The following is a 20,799-nucleotide window of genomic DNA, read 5'->3' on the forward strand; positions in this document are numbered from 1 at the left end:
GTCTATGTACTCTAAATTGGGGAAATGCAATAAAGCTGGTTGTGGTCACACAAGCTAGCAAACACTTCCGGCGCTATGAGGTATTCTGTAGTGCAAAGCAGGAAGGACAATAATAATAATTCCGGATACTAGGCAGATGCAGCCCTCCTCAGACGGGGTAATCCAATAGATATTACAAAAAAACAAAAGGACAAGAAGGCACACACACCTAGTGCATTACCGAAAAAAAAACATTTATTTACTGAAAAAGCAAATAAAAAGGGATAGTCACAAAACTGCAAGAAAAATAGCCATCAGACCATACAATGCCATGCAGTGCGGACAACAAATGTCATAAACATTAAAGGGTGTAGAGCTGATGCGTTTGGAGGGCGCACCCCATTCCTCAGAGCTCAGCCTGGGGGAGGGGGATGCCACCAAAATGCGTCAGCTTTACACCCCTTTGATGTTTATGACATTTGCTGTCGGCACTGCATGGCATTGTGTGGACTGAAGGCTGGTTGTGGTCAGTTTAAACTTAAACCATTTTGTAAACTCTCATTTCTCATATAAAATAGTGCTAACATCACACCTGTTATACATTTTTTTTTTTAGGTCCAAATCATGGAAGAGAAGCTGAGAGAGGCCAATGTGCAGACCAGCGAATCTGAGATGCGGTGGTACAAGAAGAGCCAAGAACTGGAAGTCTTAGTGCAGGAGAAGGATGAACTCATCCAGTGTCTGGAACAAGAGCTAGAAGAACAGGTGACATTGGGTTTCTGATGCATTTTTCTCTACGGCAGTGGTCTCCAAACTGTGGTTCAGGGGCCGAATGCAGCCCTTTGCTTGCCTTTATAAGGCCCTTGAAGCACTATTCCTGCCACTGATAAAAGGCACTCTCCCCCCCCCCCCCCCACTCACACAAGTGATAGGGCACTATTCCTCCACTGATGCCAATGATGGGGCACTATTCCTCTCTATTCTTTCTCTGATACCAATGAGGGGGGCATTGTTTACTGTCAGGACATTTTCCACTCACACTGGACACAGTCCAGCCCCCCCAAAGTCTGAAGGGCAATAAACTGGTTCATCCCTTGCCATCCATCAGTTCAGCTGTTCTAAAGCTATAAATGTCATACATGAAGCAGCAAAACTAATATATTGCAAATTTGTCAGGTTTCACATCATGACTAATGAAGTTTTCTCTCCAGTTGAATTTAGTAGAGAATCTGCTGTGCTTGATCTGTCTACCTAATGACTTGCAGAGAAAACTTAAAAATATATATATTTTTACCTGTCACCAAGAGAAAACTATGACAGACACAGCTTTCCATATTTCTAAGGTTCCCTATGGCATTAGGCAAAACCTGTAAATTTTCCATTGGGCGTAGTGGATAATTTAAGATCCTAACCAGTTATAACAGAAGAGAATAGGCAATTAATTGTTTTACAAAGTTGATTGTCTCGTGGTATAAAATAATATTTGTTTAAAGAAAAAATACTGCAACTACCAATTGCAACATGACTCTCTCTCCTGTCATCCCCAGGTCCTATAATTTACAATATTGCTCCTCTCTGCTACCCCAATGGTACTGCGAATGCCAAGTTTTCTGACTGTCAGTGTATGTGTACTGCCAGCAAGCCCTTCCCCTATACAACAGTGTTTAGTATTGGCTGTCGGTTGCACCTGCCAAGCAGTGCGTTTGGGCTTGGGAAACACTGGAGGGTGCTGGCTATGCAACAGGTAGGGGTGGGGGATGCAGGTTTACTTTTAAGTGGCAAGCTTTCTTGGCTGTCATCTTTATTTTCGCTTCACTACTTTGTCAAAGTTGCTGAAAATGTTTGCAGCCAGTGAAGTAAGGGGCTCCCAAACTGCATTTGAAGTTTTGAAGCAAGGATATAATAGATGGTCCCAGTGCCTGATTCTTTACAAGCTTTTGCAGCTCAGATATTTCGCTCTTGAAGTAAAACTATAGGCAAAACTTTTTTTCAATTTTGGATAGAGCAAGGGAGGGTTATGACCCCCTCTCAAGAGTTTTTTTCCACCATTTGTGTCCCATTGTGGAGATTTCCCTTGACTTCCTGTACCATAGCCAAACAGGAAGTGAGAGGAAATCCCTGCAAAGTAAGGGAATTTATTGGGGACCAGAAGGTCCGCATTGGAAGATTTCCGCTCCATTACTTTTCTGGGGACAACCCAAAATTTGGGATTTTCTTTTACTTTCATTTTCAATGATAAAGTTAACTAGGACAAATAGAGAGGGTGAATCTCCCTAATGGGGACACATACAGCAATAAAAACCTGACAGGTGTTCTAATCCCTCTCCACTCTATCCAAAACTTACAAAAAGTTTTGCCTTTAGGTATACTTTAAAATAATCCTTTTAAACCTTGTTATCGATTTTATCCTTGTGTGAAAGTTTTGCGTAAACTACCATAATTGTAATATTGAAAAAACCCGGAGGGGTAGTTTTAGTGCCCATTCACACTACCGCGACTTGTCAGGCGACTGGTCAGCCTGACAAGTCGCGGTCCATGCAGTGCTATGGGAACCGTTCTAATAGGAGCGACTCAAGTCGCTCCGACTTAGAAAGTAGTTCCTGTACTACTTCGGGGCGACATCGGAGCAACTTGCATTGACATTCATTATATGAAGTCCGTGCAAGTTGCGCCGAAGTCGCTGTGCACGCGACTTCACAGGTTGCCCCCAAAGTCGTGCCGCCGTAGTGTGAACCGGCACTTAAAGTTACTTACTGTGTAGGACACTAGAAACACAAACAAACAAGAAGTTGCAGGCACCTAGTGCATTACATAGTTACATAGTTACATAGTAGGTGAGGTTGAATAAAGACAATAGTCCATCCAGTTCAACCTGTGTAGGTGTGTGTGGCTGTAATCATCTCTCATAACCCTGAATGTTCTGATCCTTGAGATGTACGTCTAATGCCCCATACACACGTGCAGATTATCTGCAGACCTTTGTCTGCAGACTTACCTTTTCTATGTAGTGCAAGGGCCTGCCGGATTGCATACAAATTGAAAGTGTTTAGGTTTGACCTCATATTATATGGTTTTGGTAAGTCTGCAGACAAAAGTCTGCAGATAATCTGCACGTGTGTATGGGGCATAAGAGTCTTTTGAAAGCCACCATACTACCCGCAGAAACCACCTCTTGTGGTAGAGAATTCCACAATCTTGTAGCCCTAACAGTAAAGAACCCCCTACGTTGCCTGAGGTTAAAACGCTTCTCCTCTAATCGCATTGTATGCCCCCGAGTCCTCATGCAATCCCTTCGACTAAACAGCTTTTTTTCTAAGCTGAGATCCCCATTGAGATATTTAAACATTGCTATCATGTCCCCCCTCAGGCGTCTCTTCTCCAGGGAGAATAAATCAAGCGATTGCAGACGCTCTTCATAATCAAGGTCCTCCAATCCCCTAATTAGTTTAGTTGCCCTTCTCTGGACTCTCTCCAGCTCCAACACATCCCTCCTGAGGACTGGCGACCAGAACTGGACAGAATACTCCAGATGTGGTTACCGATGGACATTTATTAAATAAAAATGGATAAAAAAAATGGATACTCACAAAATAGCAACTAAAAATTAGCCATAGGACACATGTATGCGGTTAACATCAAGAGGTATGTAGCTGATGCATTTCGGGGGCGCACCCCCTTCCTCCAAGCTGCCAGTGCAGGGGGTGCACCCCCGAAACGCGTCAGAAACTTACCCCTTTATGTTAATGGAATACATGTGTCCTTTGGCTAATTTTTAGTTGCTATTTTGTGAGTATCCATTTTTTTAATCAAATTTTTATGAATTTTTATTGAATAAATGCCCATAGGTGATGCTCTAGGTGCCTGTGCCTTCTCGTTTGTTTGTCTTTCTAGTATTTGGATTACCCCGTCTGAGGAGGGCTGCATCCACTTTGTTTTTTGGAATTGCCACTGCCTTTCTGAGTTCCACCACAGAGGGCCTCTTAGCGCTGGAAGTGTTGGCTAACTTTTTTGTATCTACTGTGTAGGACAGGATGCAAAGGTTCTGCAGCAGAAAGTTTTATTTCCATTTTTTTCTTCTAGAAGCAAATACGAATGCAAGAAGCGAAGATGATAGAAGACAAAGCTGGGAAAATTAAAGACTGGGTGACGGGAAAATTGAGAGAGGTATGGATGAGATGATACATAATAATCATACACAAATAAAAGCTCATTAACCACTTCTGGACTGGAAGGATTTGCCCCCTTAATGAACAGGCCATTCTTTGCGAATCAGCACTGCGTTACTTTAACTGACAACTGCGCGGTCGTGCAACGCTGTACCCAAATAAAATTGATCTTCCTTTTTTTCCCCACAAACAGGGCTTTCTTTTGTTGGTATTTGATCACCTCTGTGGTTTTTTGATTATGCGTTATAAACAAAAAAACAGCGACAATTTAAAAAAAAAAAGCAGTATTTTTCACTTTCTGTTATATAACATTCCCCAAAAAAATTTAAAAACCACATTTTTTCATAATTTTTGTCCAATTTGTATTTTGCCACATATTTTTGGTAAAAAAAAAAACAATAAGTGTATTTTGATTGGTTTGCACAAAAATTATTGCGTCTACAAACTAGGGGAAAAAGTTATGTCATTTTTATTTATTTTAATTTTTTTTTCTAGTAATGGCGGTGATCTGCGATTTTTAGCGGGACTGCGACATTGCGGCAGAAAGATCGGACCCCTAACTGACATTTTTGACTCTTTTGAGGGGACCAGTGACAAAAATATGCACTGTTATTGTAATAATGACACTGGCAGGGAAGGGGTTAACACCAGGGGTGATCAAAGGGTTAAATGTGTACCTACGGGTTGATTCTAACTGTGTGGGGGCCAGACTTGGTGTATGGAAACAGGGCTCCTGTGTTCCGAAATAACAGGAACACAGGAGCCCTGTTTCAATCAGTGACAGATGAGCGGTGTGTCGTGTTTACAATGGCACGCCGCCTTCTGTCAGTCCCTCACTGGGCTCCCGGCGGCCCTCGTGGCCACCAGACCTGTTGCTTAGCTGCAGGGATAGAAACTAGGTGTGCGACAGCGCCGCTGGTGGCGCACGTGCGTGCCTGAGACCCGCTCCTGCGAGCCGACGTACCCATACGTCGATTTGAGTAGGAGAGCCAGTCTGCCCCAGTATATCTGTGGTGGCTGGTCTTTAAGTTGTTAAAGAGGCTCTGTTCCCAGACCAATCTTTTCAACTTAAAACTTTTCATAACATTATACATACATTTAATGTATTTTTTGTATGTTATTTACCTGTAAAGGAATAACTTGTGTAGACATCCAAAAACCCTTTGGGGCCAACATTTTGGGTGTCATGTCAACAGCCCTCGCAGTCTCAGAGCTCTCACTGAAGAGACACTTTCTAGTATTCCCCATCACTCCTCCCCCAGCGGCAACATAAAAGGTTATATAAGGAGGTGAAGGAAGGAGCAGAGGAGCTGGACCAGCACATACTGTAGTTAGCCACTCCCAGAAGTGGGGAGGGTTATGGCATGCAAGGAAGTAGAGCTCTCTGTGGATCACAGGGGTTGTTATGGAGTAGAGGGTGTGGTGTTCTGTGGTCCTAAAACCCTACTTTACGTAAGATGACAATGCTACACCTCCATAAATACATTACGGCGAGTGAGTGTTTACATACATTTTAACCACTTGCTGACTGCCCTATAGCAGTTTTACTGCTACAGTGCAGTGAATGTGCACAGGATCGCGTATATATATATGTATACATGATCCCGCACTTCCGGGTATCGGATGCAAATGCAAGGGGGCAGCGGCAGCTCGCTCCCGATGTGATTATGCCATTCTGTCAGTACAGAAGGCGTGGATCCTATGTTCCTGCAAAGCAGGGAGACCCATGCCCTCCCCTAGTAAAAGCACCTCCACCACAGTACACAATCACTGGCTAGGCACACAGTTAACCCTTTGATCGCCCCTGATGTTAAAGTGTTTGTAAAGCCTAAACATTTTTTACCTTATTGCATTCCCTGTATTAAGCAAAAAAATGTTTAGGTGTCAGCATCCCACCTCATTCCCCCCCCCCCTTTTACTTACCTGAGCTCTCATTTGATCAAACGCCCTGCATGTCTGAAGGTCTTTTCTCCTCTCACTTCCGGGTCTCGCTGGGCACGGGAGCCATTGGCTCCCACTGCTGTCAATCAAAGCCAGTGAAGAGGGAGTAGGGGCGGGGTCGAGTCCTGTTGTCTGTGGCATTGGACAGAGGGGAGGGGCCAGGAGCACCAGCGGGGACCCGAATAGAGGAGGTTTGCAGCAATTACATTGCACAGAGCAGGTAAGTATAGACATGTTTGTTTTTTTGTTTTTTTAAATTTACCTTTTTTTAAATTTACCTTTACAATCACTTTAACCTCTTCCCAGCTAGTGTCACTAGTACAGTGACAGTGCATATTTTTTTGCACTGATCACTGTAAAAGTGTCACTGGTTCCTAAAAAAGTGTCAGTTAGTGTCTGATTTTTCTGCCGCAATATCTCAGTCCCGCTATAAGTCATTGATCGCCACCATTACTAGTAAAAAAAATAAATAAATAAAAACAAATTCCATAAATCTATCCCATAGTTTGTAGACACTATAATTTTTGTGCAAAGCAATCAGTGTGCTCTTATTAGGATTTTTTTTTTTACCAAAAATATTTAGCAGAATACATATTTGCTTAAATTGATGAAGACAATTGATTTTTTACATTTTTTTATTGGAAATGTTTTATAGCAGAGTAAATAATATAGTATATAATAACATAGTAAATAATAATAATAATATAATATAATAATAATAATATTAGCAGAGTAAATAATATAATAATATTTTTTTTCTTATTTTGTTTATATTTAAAAAAAAAAACACATTTGTGGGGAAAAAAAGACAAACAATTTTTTTTTTTGGGTACAGTGTCGCACAATCGCACACTTTTCAGTTAAAAGAACTCAGTGCCGTATCGCAAAAAAATGGGCAGGCAGGTCAGGAAAGGGGTAAATCTGAAGCTGAAGTGACTAAAGACCAGATGAGAAAGCTGTGTGCCTGCTATTTATGTGATTATTGAACAAAGTCATACTTTAATGCTGCAATTTATTATATTTGGTTTTTGTATGTGTTGAGTAAAAACTCACATTTTTATCCAGCTGGAAATCGAAAATCAAAATCTTCGGTTCATCAACAAAAGCTACGGCGAAGAAATAGTTGCCCTGCGAACTCGAACACAAGGTAAAGACCATGGGTATTGTGTAATTTCTGCTTTTTCACAGCAGTGTTCTTTTTTTTCTTCCAAACTGTTATTAAAGCCAATCCAAGATAATTTTTACCTCCCTTTCCCAACCCCCACTATTAGGTTTGGCTTTAATATGTTAGTGCATTTAAATCTGCTAGTACATCTAACACTCCACTCCACCCAGACTGCCAATGCTGCTGTCCAAATGTGCCTCCTGTGCCCATTCATTCAGTGTGGTGGCATCCTAATACAGGAGGTTGTTACTGGCAAGTTCATCAGGTGAAAACTTGGGGGGAAAAGCCTAAAAAAGGAAAATGAATACAGTTACCACATCTAATGACTGGCAAAATACAATGTATTACATTTGTGGTTTTGGGTTTAACACTGGTTGAAGCGGCTGACACATGACATTGCAGCTTCAAATCTTCTCCTTTACCTATTTATTTCTGCCTTGGGTGTCTACGGCAGTGCCTGCATGATGTTGACACTTCCTATTGGATGTCCAGAGTCTAAGTTCTTTCAGGATCCAAAAGAGGAAGACGTCATTATAGGGCAGTAGGGGAACTGCAATCTGGTGCACCATTCACACAACTGGAATTGTGGTTCCCCCACTTCTAGAACTGGCTGCGGTGAAAAATCTAAATGGAGAACTTAGGTGGGTATACGGGGTTAGGTGACTAGCATGGATTAGCGGCGGGTGAAAGGAGGAATGGGCAAGAAATAATTTTTCCTGGAATGGGGCTTTAAAGAACTTTACAAGATAATATTTTTGGGCTTATCTCAGAATATAGTATAATTAAAGATTGTTCTATGTACTAAGGAAACAAATTATAATTCCGAACAAGTAATAAATGGTATAAAAAAAATAAAACTGAGCCCGAATATGCACATTAAAACAATTACAACTTTTTAACAAGCGCTTTCAAACAAGCCCTCATTCACCTCTGTAGCTAAAGGCATGATGGAGAAATTAATTTTCAAATTTCAAAACAGAGGCTCCGAATTTACAGCCCCTTTACCTTTATTTTCTCTGGCAGCAGGACATGATTTACTGCACAGTATGTTAATCTACAGAGATTAGTGAAGGCTTGTTTTAAAATATAATGTTGTTTGGGCACAGGTGCACTTTAAGCATAAGGCTCATTGGAGAAAGAACAGGAATGGGAAGTAAAGAATGATAAGGTGGGAGATAAAGGTAAAAAAAGGAAAAAAAAAACAGAGATAAGAGGGAATAGTTATTATATTAGTACTCAATCTTCTTACTTAATCTCTGTTTTTAGATACAAGAGGTAAGAAATCCCCCACCTGCTCCACCCCAAAGCAATCAGAGGGCCAGCGTGTCAGCAACCTGACATTTGGGTGCCTCCAAAATAGAGCGAAAAGCCCACAGATGGACCAGAAAAGAGATGAAAACAGCAAGTCACCCATTGAAGCTGCTGATCTTATTGAAGGTAAAATTTTATTGAAGCATCTCCCCTGTCAAACTCCCCCCTTTCACCCCTCTTTTAGTGAACCACATCAGAGTGAGTAGTTTGACAGGGCTGGTTTAGACAGTTAGAACAATAAAGTTATTTATTAGTGAATGAATGTGGTGTGCAGCCTCTGTTCTATGGATTATTAAAATTAATTGATTGATTGCTTTAAAGTGTTTGTCGACCTCAGACATGAACTATGAACAAAGCATATCCCTCTATAGCAGGGGTGTCAAACTCAATTTCATCACGGGCTGCATCAGCAGTATGGTTGCCCTCAAAGGGCCGTTTGTATCTGTAGGACTAAGGGGTTGATTAACTAAAGGAAAATAGACTGTGCACTTTGCAAAATACAGTTGCCCTCTGCAAGTGCAGTTGCTCCAGAAGCTTAGTAAATGAGGTAAGACTTCACTTTGCAAAAAGTACCCGAGCATGTGCATGAAAAATAAAAAAAGCAGCATTTTTGCTTGCACATGATTGGATGATTTAAGTCAGCAGAGCTTCGGCTCATTTCCTAAGCTCTGGTGCAACTGCACTTTGCAAAGTGCACCGTCTATTTGCCTTTAGTAAATCAACCCCTATGTATCTACTCTTTTATTATTCAGGAGTGCATTACATAGAGAGTGCAGAGTTCAGGAGTACTGCAGGGTTTAGGGGTGAGCTATGCTACACCACCTCAAAAGCTTCCTTGCATCTCTACTCTCTTCTACCTCTCCCTATGTAGGCAACTCTAGTACCGCCCTTTGTAGGTGGCTCTCTCTGTTACTCGTGTATATGGCTCTTTTACAGTGGTGATCGAAAGTTTGGGCACCCCAGGTAAAAATTAGTATTAATGTGCATAAAGAAGCCAAGGAAAGATGGAAAAATCTCCAAAGGCATCAAATTACAGATTAGACATTCTTATAATATGTCAACAAAAGTTAGATTTTATTTCCATCATTGACACTTGCAAAATTACAGAAAACAAAAAAATAAGGGCTGCAAAAGTTTGGGCACCCTGCAGAATTTATAGCATGCACTGCCCCCTTTGCAAGGCTGAGACCTGCCAGTGTCATGGATTGTTCTCAATCATCATCTGGGAAGACCAGGTGATGTCAATCTCAAAGGTTTTAAATGCCCAGACTCATCTGACCTTGCCCCAACAATCAGCACCATGGGATCTTCTAAGCAGTTGTCTAGAAAACTGAAACTGAAAATAGTTAACGCTCACAAAGCTGGAGAAGGCTATAAGAAGATAGCAAAGAGTTTTCAGATGTCAATATCCTCTGTTCGGAATGTCAATAAGAAATGGCAGTCATCAGGAACAGTGGAAGTTAAAGCAAGATCTGGAAGACCAAGAAAGATATCAGACAGAACAGCTCGCAGGATTGTGAGAAAAACAATTCAAAACCCACGTTTGACTGCATGATCCCTCCAGAAAGATCTGGCAGACACTGGAGTTGTGGTACACTATTCCACTATAAAGAGATACTTGTACAAATATGGTCTTCATGGAAGAGTCATCAGAAGAAAACCTCTTCTACGTCCTCACCACAAAAATCAGCATTTGAACTTTGCAAATGAACATATAGACAAGCCTGATGCATTGTGGAAACAAGTTCTGTTGACCGATGAGGTTAAAATTGAACTTTTTCGCTGGAATGAGCAAAGGTACGTTTAGAGAAGAACCTCTGTCCAACTGTTAAGCATGGGGGTGGATCAATCATGCTTTGGTGTTGCATTGCAGCCAGTGGCCCAGGGAACATCTTGTTACGAGTAGAAGGAAAAATGGATTCAATAAAACTTCAGCAAATTTTGGATGGTAACTTGATGCCATCTGTGAAAAATGTAAGACTGAGTGACCTCGCGCTTGTGGTAGATGCTAGATAAATAAATAAATTAAATAAATCTGTGTAAGCTGCCTGCTGCAGTGAAAAAGTGCTAGTGCTTTTTTGAAAGTGTTAAACAGAGATTGCAGCGCTGCTTATAAGTACCTGTGTTAAAATATCATAGATAAAACAACTTGTGTATAAAAATGTGCAGAGAATTATAAACTGTGCAAAAAATATGAATCATTTTAAGAAGTGCAGATAAAGTGCATCATAAATGTCCATAAAACAGTCCTTTAAAATCAAAAGTGCTTGGTGCTTGTTCCGTGCTTGCTTGAGGGGTCACCCCCTATGTGATTCTACTTACCACAATGTGGTCAAACAGAGGCATGGAATGCAGATCATAGTATCCTTGAACTCCTTAAAGGCTGTTATGGTAATGCCGGTGTTCCATGAGAATTACCTACCCGTGAGAAAAACCTACCCCTCGTCACTTCCGGGGCATGGCACTGTATGTAATGCGGCGGTTACATTAAAATAACTGTGCTGCAATACGAGTCATCTCCGCTCCTGTCACTGTCACTTTCCTGCTCTCAGCAAGTAAATATAAAAGCGGCGGCGGGTGTATGAGAACATAAATTACGGAGCCGCCAGCCGCTTTTATATTTACTTGCCGAGAGCATGGAAGTGACCGGGACAGGAGCGGACATGACTCATAGTGCAACACAGCTGTTTTATTTAACCGCCGCGCGGGTAGGTTTTATTCACGGTACACCGACATATTTCCATACTAGTGCGCATGCGCACTAGTCAGCTCCTCAGTTCTTCCATCAGGTATCCGGAGCTCTGAGCATGCGCACTGCTGCGCTGCTCAACTGTTCCTGGCCGGAAGTGACGAGGGTAGGTTTTTCTAACGGGGTAGGTAATTCATACGTTACACCGGAAAAGATCCTTTAAAGGGCTTAGTATTCCAGAGTTTCCTCATAAAAACAGAAGCTTTATATAGTGAAGATCGTTTTTAAAAGGTTGCGTTTATTAGATAAAGCAAAGGGAATACTCACAAACATGTTAAAGTTGAAAGCATAAACTTGGAGCTCAGCTCGGTGGTCAGCTGCTTCTGCAGCGTGCGCCTCACCGGCCGGAAATGACGTGGCAATCTGCTCGACCAATGGCTAGACGCGTTTCGCTGTCAATCACAGCGTCCTCTGTAGATCTGTGAAAAAGCTGAAGTTAAAGAGAGGATGGCTTCTACAAATGGATAATGATCCTAAACACACCGCGAAATCCACAGGGGATTATATCAAGAGGCGTAAACTGAAGGTTTTGCCATGGCCTTCACAATCTCCTGACCTCAACATAATTGAAAATCTATGGATAGACCTAAAAGAGCAGTGCGTGACAGACAGCCCAGAAATCTCAAAGAACTGGAAGACTTTTGTAAGGAAGAAAGGGCAAAGATACCTCAAACAAGAATTGAAAGACTTTTGGCTGGCTACAAAAAGCGTTTACAAGCTGTGATACTTGCCAAAGGGGGCAGTACAAGATATTAACTCTGCAGGGTGCCCAAACTTTTGCAGACACCATTTTTTTTCTGTTATTTTGAAAGTGTAAATGATGGAAATAAAATCTAACTTTTGTTGACATCTTATAAGAATGTCTAATCTGTAATTTGATGCCTTTTGGAGATTTTTCCATCTTTCCTTGGCTTCTTTATGCACATTAATACAAATTTTTACCTGGGGTGGCCAAACTTTTGATCACCACTGTATTTATTTATGTAGGTGGCGCTGCATTGCAGGGAGATCGTTCTTGCTCTCAGATTCTGGGGAGCTGTCCCTGCCATGAGGGATCTGTTACATCCGGAAGCCGCTGAAAGCAAAGCTGTCCCTTGTAAACACAGAAGGAGTTTTGCCACAATCTGGTTGCAAAACGGGATGGAATGACAAGGCCCAGTGGGCTGGATTCAGCCCTCGGCCTTGTGTTTGACATATGTGCTCTATAGTGTGTACTTGTCTTAAATGAGAGCACGAAATGTCATTTCTGTCTGCTGCTTCCTTCCTCTGCTATCAGCATGAATCACTTCTGACAAGTTTTCCTGATGCCAAAAGAGAAAAAGGTGACAGGGGCATCAGCTCCAGAACACAGACTGTGATTGACAGCCTCAGCTCTGTTCCTGTGTGCTGTGTGAAGGGGGTGTGCCCCTTCCCTCCAATCCACTCCCAGAGCTCTCCTCACTGAACTCTGCAGAGTGTTACTTCAGCTCTTCACCCCCTTTTTTTCTGACAGCTCAGACAAGCTATACATTTTGAGAAGAATTGAGAAGAGAAGACTGCAGTTTAAGAGGTACAACTGAGAATTTGTTTAATCTCTGTGTATCACCTGAGGCCAGTCACTTCATTGGATATAGCTAAGGGTTTACAACCACTTGAAATCTATATAAGGGTTTACAACTACTTGAAATCTATATTCACACTTGAAATCTATATTCAATATCCAAAAAGAAACTAAGCTATCATAGTGGGACCTAACTATAGACCTCCATGAGTTTATATGCTGGAATCTCCAGAATGGCCATTCAGTTGTCTCTTTCTCCAAGTTCCATGCATCATTTACAAGTTTACCTTAGTGTTAAACACCCTATTGCTGTAATTTAAGTCTTACGCTGGCCATACACGTTTCGATTTTCGTTCAAACTTTCATAGAAAAAACATTCATCAAAAGATTCTTGTTATCATTGAGTCAACTAATTTTGTTCAAAAGCCCTTAAAATTTCATCCAGACCTGCTATTTGAAAAGAACCACAGATATTATTATTACTATTATTATTATTATACAGGATTTATATAGCGGCAACAGTTTGCGTAGCGCTTTACAATGTGAGGGAAGAAAATACAGTTACAATACAATTCAATACAGGAGGAATTAGAGGGCCCCGCTCGTTAGAGCTTACAATCTAGAAGTATTAAACATGTTTCATTACAGTATGTACAATTTTACCAGAACAAAAAACAAATTTACAGTTAGAATTCCGTTCATTTGAGAAAACCCCAGTAACCTTTAGAAAATCAAATGAACATTCCAAAAACAAAAATGATCAGAAATTCCACTGGTTAATGGCCAGATTTAGGACAACATCCACCACTGAGAAAGAGTCCCTACCTTCTTGGTCTTCATTAAAATGTGCATAAATATTATCAAACCTGCATTGAACTCAGTCTTGTCTGGTTAAAGTTAATTTATATCTGCAGATCACTGTACGAAAGAGAAGATCTCCAGTTCACAGTGGCAGGATGGAGACGCTTTACCAGCACCCATGATGCAAAGTATCATCTCTATGGAAAGATTGGGCAAGAGGAGGACCAGTTCAGACATCCCTAGTATAACTGTAAGTGACTGGAGTTCTGAAGAAGACATCAAGAAATCTCATAATGGTGCACGATGCATATCCACACTGTCAAGCCAGACCTCTGAAGAAGGCAACCAGAACAGTAAACTGGGCAGTGAGATGTATCTAACAGCCTCAGAGGAAAGTAACTCTGCAGACGAATGCATGACATCCCCTAGCAGCGACCTGGTACAGATATATTCTTTGCAAAAAGGACTGCAGAAGAGCATTACCTTAAGTGGCAAAAAATATTTTGTCTTTGCAAGTCAACGGTCAAAATTGGACAGCTCTTCTGATGACCTAAGTTCTAAGCTTCAGCATGAAGGCTCAGACTGTACATTTTCAAATGGTGAAACCAGTGCCTCCAGTCCCATTTTTACAACAAACTTTTCATCAAAAGTGTCAGACTCTGCAACATTTGGACCTCAGTGTACCAGCTCAAAGGAACAGGCAACCAACCTGCCATCACCCAAACAACGAACTCCCAACATCTTAAGCTTGAGTATAGCTATGGCCAAGAAACATCTTAGCCAGCCACAAATGAGTTCAGACAGGATGTTCGGTAAGGATAGAAATGCCATAAGTATGGTGAAGCCTTACAGGCCACAGGAAACTGACATTGATTTGGTGGATGAGCAAGCTGAAAACATTTTGCAAAAGATGGACATGGGATATAGCGATAGTCTTTTTTCATATGATGTACAAGAAATTCACACTGCAAACCAGATCTCAAGTTCTCCGGAAAAGATAACTTCTTCCAAACCTCCAACTCCCCCACTGCATCGCTTTCCTTCTTGGGTAAAATTACATATTTTCCTTTTCTTCAGTATTATTACAGTATATTCTGTTGTTTAGAGATGATCAGCAATTTAGCAGACATTAATTCAGGTAACATTCATTATTGATGCATTGAGGAGATATGGATAAGGCTAGTGCTGAGCAAATATAGGAAGCATAACTAATCATTCAAACCTTATTCTAACAAAAACCTCTTGTTTTAGTTTTGTATGAAGCAGGGAAGTATTAGAGCCCGAGTGCTCAACCTGTGGCCCGTGGGCCACATGTTACCCTCAGAGCCCATTGATGTGACCTGTAACCTCAAACCAGGGATGCCCATGCTCTGGTTGGCAAGTCCAGATCACAATCAACAGGTTTCTGACCCACCATCCCAGAACATCCGAGTGCATGTGGCCTGTGCCGGCAGCGGAGAGAGCAGGAGCTGCATAAGCGTTGGCTCCTGTCCCAGGCAGAGTGATACCATACTTCCCCTGGGACGTTTCTTTCAGCCTGGAGAGTGATGCCAGCAGAAGCAGGAATAGGAAAAGGTATTAAATGAGTATTAAACATCACATACACTACACTTTTGCAAAAGGCATATTGGCACTTATTAAAAAAGGGTTATTAGGCTGCTTTCACATTGATCCGCAGGAGTTTTAAGGCCCGTACACACGATAAGAAATTCGGAAGGGAAATTACGTCCGACGACCGATCTGCCGATTTTCGGATTGTTAGTATGGTGCTTTTCGACAGCCGACTCCGACTTTTTCGGCTGACAAAATCCTGATGTGCAGGCATTAAAATTTTTGTCCTCCGTCAACACACGTCCGATTTTAGTCTCATTAGTACAGATTTAGACAGGGAAAAATCTTATGAGCAAGACTGGGCATGCTCAGAGATGAAAGAACACATAGAAAGCAATCCAACACATGACATCACTTCTGATGTAGAATTCTGTCGTACGGGAAAATTCATGTGCAGTCTAGAGCACATTCCAACCAATGGACACGGACTCTGGACAAAAGACGGACGACCGGTCGGCGGAAATTCGTAGCGTGTGTACGGGGCTTAAGTGTGCTTTCAGAAAGGGCACCACACCCGCAAGATGTAATAGAAGTCTATGGCTCAGTTCAGCTAAGCAGCAGGAAAGCAGCAGGTGCACTGCGCTGCACCCATGGCACGGTTAAACAGCAGTGCATCAGTGTGAAAGCAGCCTTATAGGGGGCTCAGGACAGAAGGGGCTTATTTACATTTGCGGCTTGGGAACAGTAAAACCCCATATTTCATCATGGACCGCGACTTGGTACCAAATCACTTAAGTGGCCCCTGCTCTTTAATAAGTTGAGCACCCCTGGGTTAGAGCCTCTCTTTAAGGACAAAAATAATAAGACATCCCTCCAACAGGGATACAATCCAAAAACATGTTGTTAGTAGAGTTAGGGTACAAGTTTCTGACAATGTTTTTATTGCTGTCTATGCCACCTGGCTTCAGTAACAACTGGTCCTCCCATATTTTATATGGGTGTCAATGACAGGAAGTGAAAAAAAATCTCCCCAATGTAATCACAGGATGAAAATAAAACCTGGTAAAATAGTAACTACTTTTTCTAATACGTATGGGTAGAGTTGAACTTTCACGCAGGTAATATTGTAAATAATAATAATACAGATTTTTTTTTATGGGTGTTAGAGCAAAAACATTTGATCGTTGTATTAATTTGTAAGCACAGTGCGGCAGACTCAAATGGAAATAAAATAAAACAAACTAGTGGTCTTCCTTGGATAATTCTTCATAATAAGAACAGATAAAAAATAAGAATACTCTAAGTATATACACTAAAATGATATATATCACCTAAGAATGTTGTCTGTAACAAAACATATATTATCATATAGTATATTAGGGTATATACTTAGAGTATTCTTGCCCTGATTTTTTATCTGTTCCTATCTTGTTGCTGTATCCTTTTACAGTCAATTAGAAGCAATTATACTCCGAAAATAGCTTTTTTTACAGCCTTAGATTGTCCTGGCGCTAGATCATACTATTTGTCAAATTCTTCATAATGCATCTGCAGCCAAAATGTAGTTTTTAACTTTGGATATAGTTGAGAATATTTAAAAATCTTGTCTTTTAATTTTGACTTCACTTTTCCACTGGAGAGATATCCCTTTACTTCCTTTAATAGAGATACAAAAGGAAATGAAAGGCAATCTCCTCTAGGTGAAGGGAAATCCCTATTATTTGCTGGAAGATTTTCCCTTATTTCCTGTTCTGGTGACAACTCTAAACTTTTGGATTTTCTATCACTTTTTGTCTCTTTAACTTTAGATATGTAATGCATGTAACTGATTAGATGTGTGTACTGCCACCGCATCTGTTAGCCTGTCATTGATTTGTATACATAGCTATACACAAACCCTTTTTATTTCCAGGTGCAGAAATAGGCTCTTTCATGACGGTATACTGCTCTCTGCAGCTGTGTGAATTGTTTTTCGTATAGAAATTTACCATATTTAATAACAGATCTTATGTATTGATCTGCCCATGAGTTATAAGAGCAAATAAAGGATTTTGGAAATTATTATTCCAACTTTTCTCTTTTATATCATTTTCATCTTTTATATATAAATATTATTTGCTTTAAATACAGTACATAAATGATATAGCATTTATATATCGAGTCTATTAGGAACTCTTCTTGACTTTTTTCAAATGATATATTGTACCTGGAATCCACTCCTGTGTGCGTCTATGCATCTGCAAAATTATGTTTGGAAATATAAACTGGAACTTCAGCCAAAAAAACTTTTTTCTAGATTAGTAGTAGAGTAGGAAATGTTCGAATTTTTGTTTTTTATTACTCTTTCCATTCCGAGTAGATTCACTCTCACTTTCTATCCACTCTTACTGTCTGTCAGAAAGTGAGCAGAAATCTAAAATATTACAGTTGTCACAAACTAAGGTGAGTACCAACCTCCTCCATGAGACTGCATTCTCTGAAAGTGAATCTAAGAGGTAGCTGGTGGTATTCCACCAGTGACCTCCTCACAGGGGTTTGGGCTTAGCTGTGGACTATCCTCAAGTCACTCAACAAATACAGACAGAGAGGTAGGCAAGCTGCGAGGAACTAGAGTGTCAGAAGAGCACAAGGTACTGGGAAGTTGGAAGCAGAAGAGAGGCTAGAAGTCATGGGTGCGGAGATGGTGCTGCAGAGATACTGACTTATGATACAGTAAAATCTCCAATTGCAGAGACGGTTCCTCTGTGGCTGTGACTGCTGCATGGCAGCTGGAGACCAATGGTGGTTTCAGGTGCTGTGAAGAAGTGGTTGAGCCTTGGGAGAAGCTGAGGCTGAGGGTGCAGTGTTGACCAGGCTATGGGTGCAGCAATTATTGAGCTGTGGATGCAGAACAGACCAGGTTGGGGTAATGTGAAGACCAAGCTGGGGTCTCACATCACCCTAGCTTAGGCTGAGGTGCAACCAAACCAGTAGACATATAGAACTTTAGAAGTTCAGGCAGCATAATAATTCAATGCTAAACCAATGATGAACGCCATGCTTGAGTTTAAATGATGGATACTGTCCTGTGACGTGTAAGGGGTCGATTTACTAGAACTGGTGCAAAATCTGGTGCAGCTGTAAATGGTAGCCAATCCGCTTTGAACTTCAGCTTGTTCATTTAGGCTTTGACAAAAAAAAAAAAACCTGGAAGCTGGTTGGTTTCTATGCAGAGCTGCACCAGATTTTGCACTCTACAGTTTTAGTAAATCAACCCCCGTAATGTGAAGCAGCCACAACACTTCAGATAACACACAGAATTGTCTGTAGCCGCAAGAGACAGAGGAAGCGCTGTTGCTGCAATGGGAAAGGTGAGAAACCTTTACAACAGTTTTCAATGGAAGAACAATAGAGGGGCAATCTTTAAATGGGGACACCTAATCACACCTGTCAAAGAATACATTTGTCCTCACTTTAGGAACATTTCTTCTCACTTTTTGTTGTTTTTCTAAGACAGAAGTTTCAACCCTTCCCTGTTCTTTTTTAAAAATATTGAAAAAAAAGTTTGTCTGGAGTTGCACTTTAATGTACAATCCTACAGTAGCTTTTGACCATGTCCCATTTTACACTCTAATTTGGATAGTGTGGTGTTAAAAATACTCTAGTTGTTATTCTGTTTTATTTTATAAAATCCTGTATGTATTTATATACCTAAATGTCAGTTAATAACTGTAGAATTTACCTGTAGGAGAATCGTATATATGCTATAGCTAAAACTGGGATGAGGATGTCCGAAGTCTCAGTGGATCCTAACAGCAAAAGTAAGATGTTTTCATTCACTACTAACACAATGGTTGCATCCAGGGCCGGGACAAGGGGTGGGCAGGAGGGACAGTTGCCCTGGGTGCAATGGTTTATTGCAGGGATGGGGGGGCGCCTTGACCCTAACCCTAGGAGAATGGGGGGGGTGCAGTTTGGCATCCTTGCCCTGGGCACTGGATGACCTTGTCCTTGATTTAAATATGCTTTAAGCCAACACTTTAGTGTTTGAAAGTAATGTGAGTAGGTCATAATTCTAGGTACCATATTCAAATAGCAAAAAATCTAATTATGTAAGAAAGAGCAACCAAAGAATAGAAATATTTAAAATGTTATAATTTTTATTAGGTATTAAAAAGGTTACAAACGATAATAAAAACACAAGAACATGAGCTGTTCATTTAAAATACACCCTAATACCATATATCTGCACTAACCATCTGCTATCTCTGTATTACATATAAAATTAATCAAGTGTATGATACAGCTTGTATTACAAAATTTTACATTTTCACAAAGCGCTCTACAAGCTTGGCATATAAGATACAGTATATGGCATTGATGGTGTATTTGAAATGAGCAGTTCATGTTTTTGTCATTTTTATTATACAAAAACAATGAAAAGGTTTTAAATATTTGTATTGTTTGGTGGGTACTTAAAGTGGTTCTAAAATCAGAAGGTTTTTTTTATCCTAATGCATTCTATGCATTAAGATAAAAAAAACCTTCTGTGTGCAGAAGCCCATCTCGATCCAGCGATGTTGCACGAGAGTATCGGCGGTCCGGGACTCTCCCTCCTAATTGGCAGGGCGCCATTGGCTTACGTCAGTCAAAGTCAGTGAGCCAATAAGAGGAGAGAGGGGGTCAGGCAGAGCCGCGTCTCCGTAGCAAGCTGCTTGCTGTGGGGGCAGGCAGGAGGGGCCAGGAGCGCCGGTGAGAGACCCGAGAAAATAAGAATCTGGGCTGCTCTGTGCAATACCACTGCACAGAGAAGGTAGGTATAACATGCTATTTTTAAAAGAAAAAATCCATCTTTTCCTTCTATAATTTGGTTTAAAGGGTGACTCCACTTTTAAAAGGAAAAAATATAGCAAATAAAAAAATAAATAAAATATATAGCATTTATAACTGCGACACAAGACATATTGTAGCTCAATGTTATTAAAAATAACCTTTCCTTTTTCATTCTGCAGAGCTGTAATTTTCTATAAAATTGTATGCAATATGGCAAACTTAAGGCGTTCTGTACACAATGCAATTTCCTAGCTATGTGATTGGCTCACTGATTTTCCCAGAAGTCTGGCTAATATACAATTCAGATTTTAGGCATCCTCTGAAACAACATTTCCATTTGCTCCTAAAGGGTCAATTACTTCTAAAGAGCTGCAGACCTTGCAGCTTTCCTAATTAGAGCACTGCAAGTGCATCAGCTGATCAATAATGAAAAGGTCACTCCCAATCAAAATCACTATCCAAAAGGCATAGAAAAATAAGGCCCCTTTCACACTGTCCACTCCGTCGGCGGACTTCGTTTTTCTCAGCGGGGGATCGATCCGCCGAACCCCCGCTGAGCAGGCGGATGGCAGCTCCGTCTCTGCTCTGTGTGTGGAGACGGATCTTTCAGGTCCCCGCTGTCCTCTATGGGGGAATCAGATGAGAACAGACCGCCTGTCCGTTCTCAGCCGATCCCATCTGATCTGCCAGAGGAATGGAAAATAGGCTTTCCATCCGTACGGATTTGACCGATAGGATCGGATCGGATGTCAGCGGACATGTCTTCGCTGACATCCGATGCCCC

General features: G+C 41.0%; 1 protein-coding gene across 1 annotated transcript in view; it reads left to right on the top strand.

Moving 5' to 3' along the window:
* Window positions 1-20,799, top strand: part of PLEKHH2 (pleckstrin homology, MyTH4 and FERM domain containing H2) — a 263,489-nt gene that overhangs the window by 165,599 nt on the left and 77,091 nt on the right. The window contains exons 4-9 of the mRNA XM_082249839.1: window positions 595-744; window positions 4,060-4,143; window positions 7,152-7,233; window positions 8,518-8,688; window positions 13,766-14,700; window positions 18,931-19,003. Coding sequence (XP_082105965.1) covers window positions 595-744; window positions 4,060-4,143; window positions 7,152-7,233; window positions 8,518-8,688; window positions 13,766-14,700; window positions 18,931-19,003 — 1,495 coding nt within the window. The remainder of the gene's footprint in view (window positions 1-594; window positions 745-4,059; window positions 4,144-7,151; window positions 7,234-8,517; window positions 8,689-13,765; window positions 14,701-18,930; window positions 19,004-20,799) is intronic.

The sequence above is a fragment of the Pelophylax lessonae genome, assembly GCF_965119305.1.
Source record: "Pelophylax lessonae genome assembly, chromosome: 3".
Taxonomy (NCBI): Eukaryota; Metazoa; Chordata; class Amphibia; order Anura; family Ranidae; genus Pelophylax; species Pelophylax lessonae.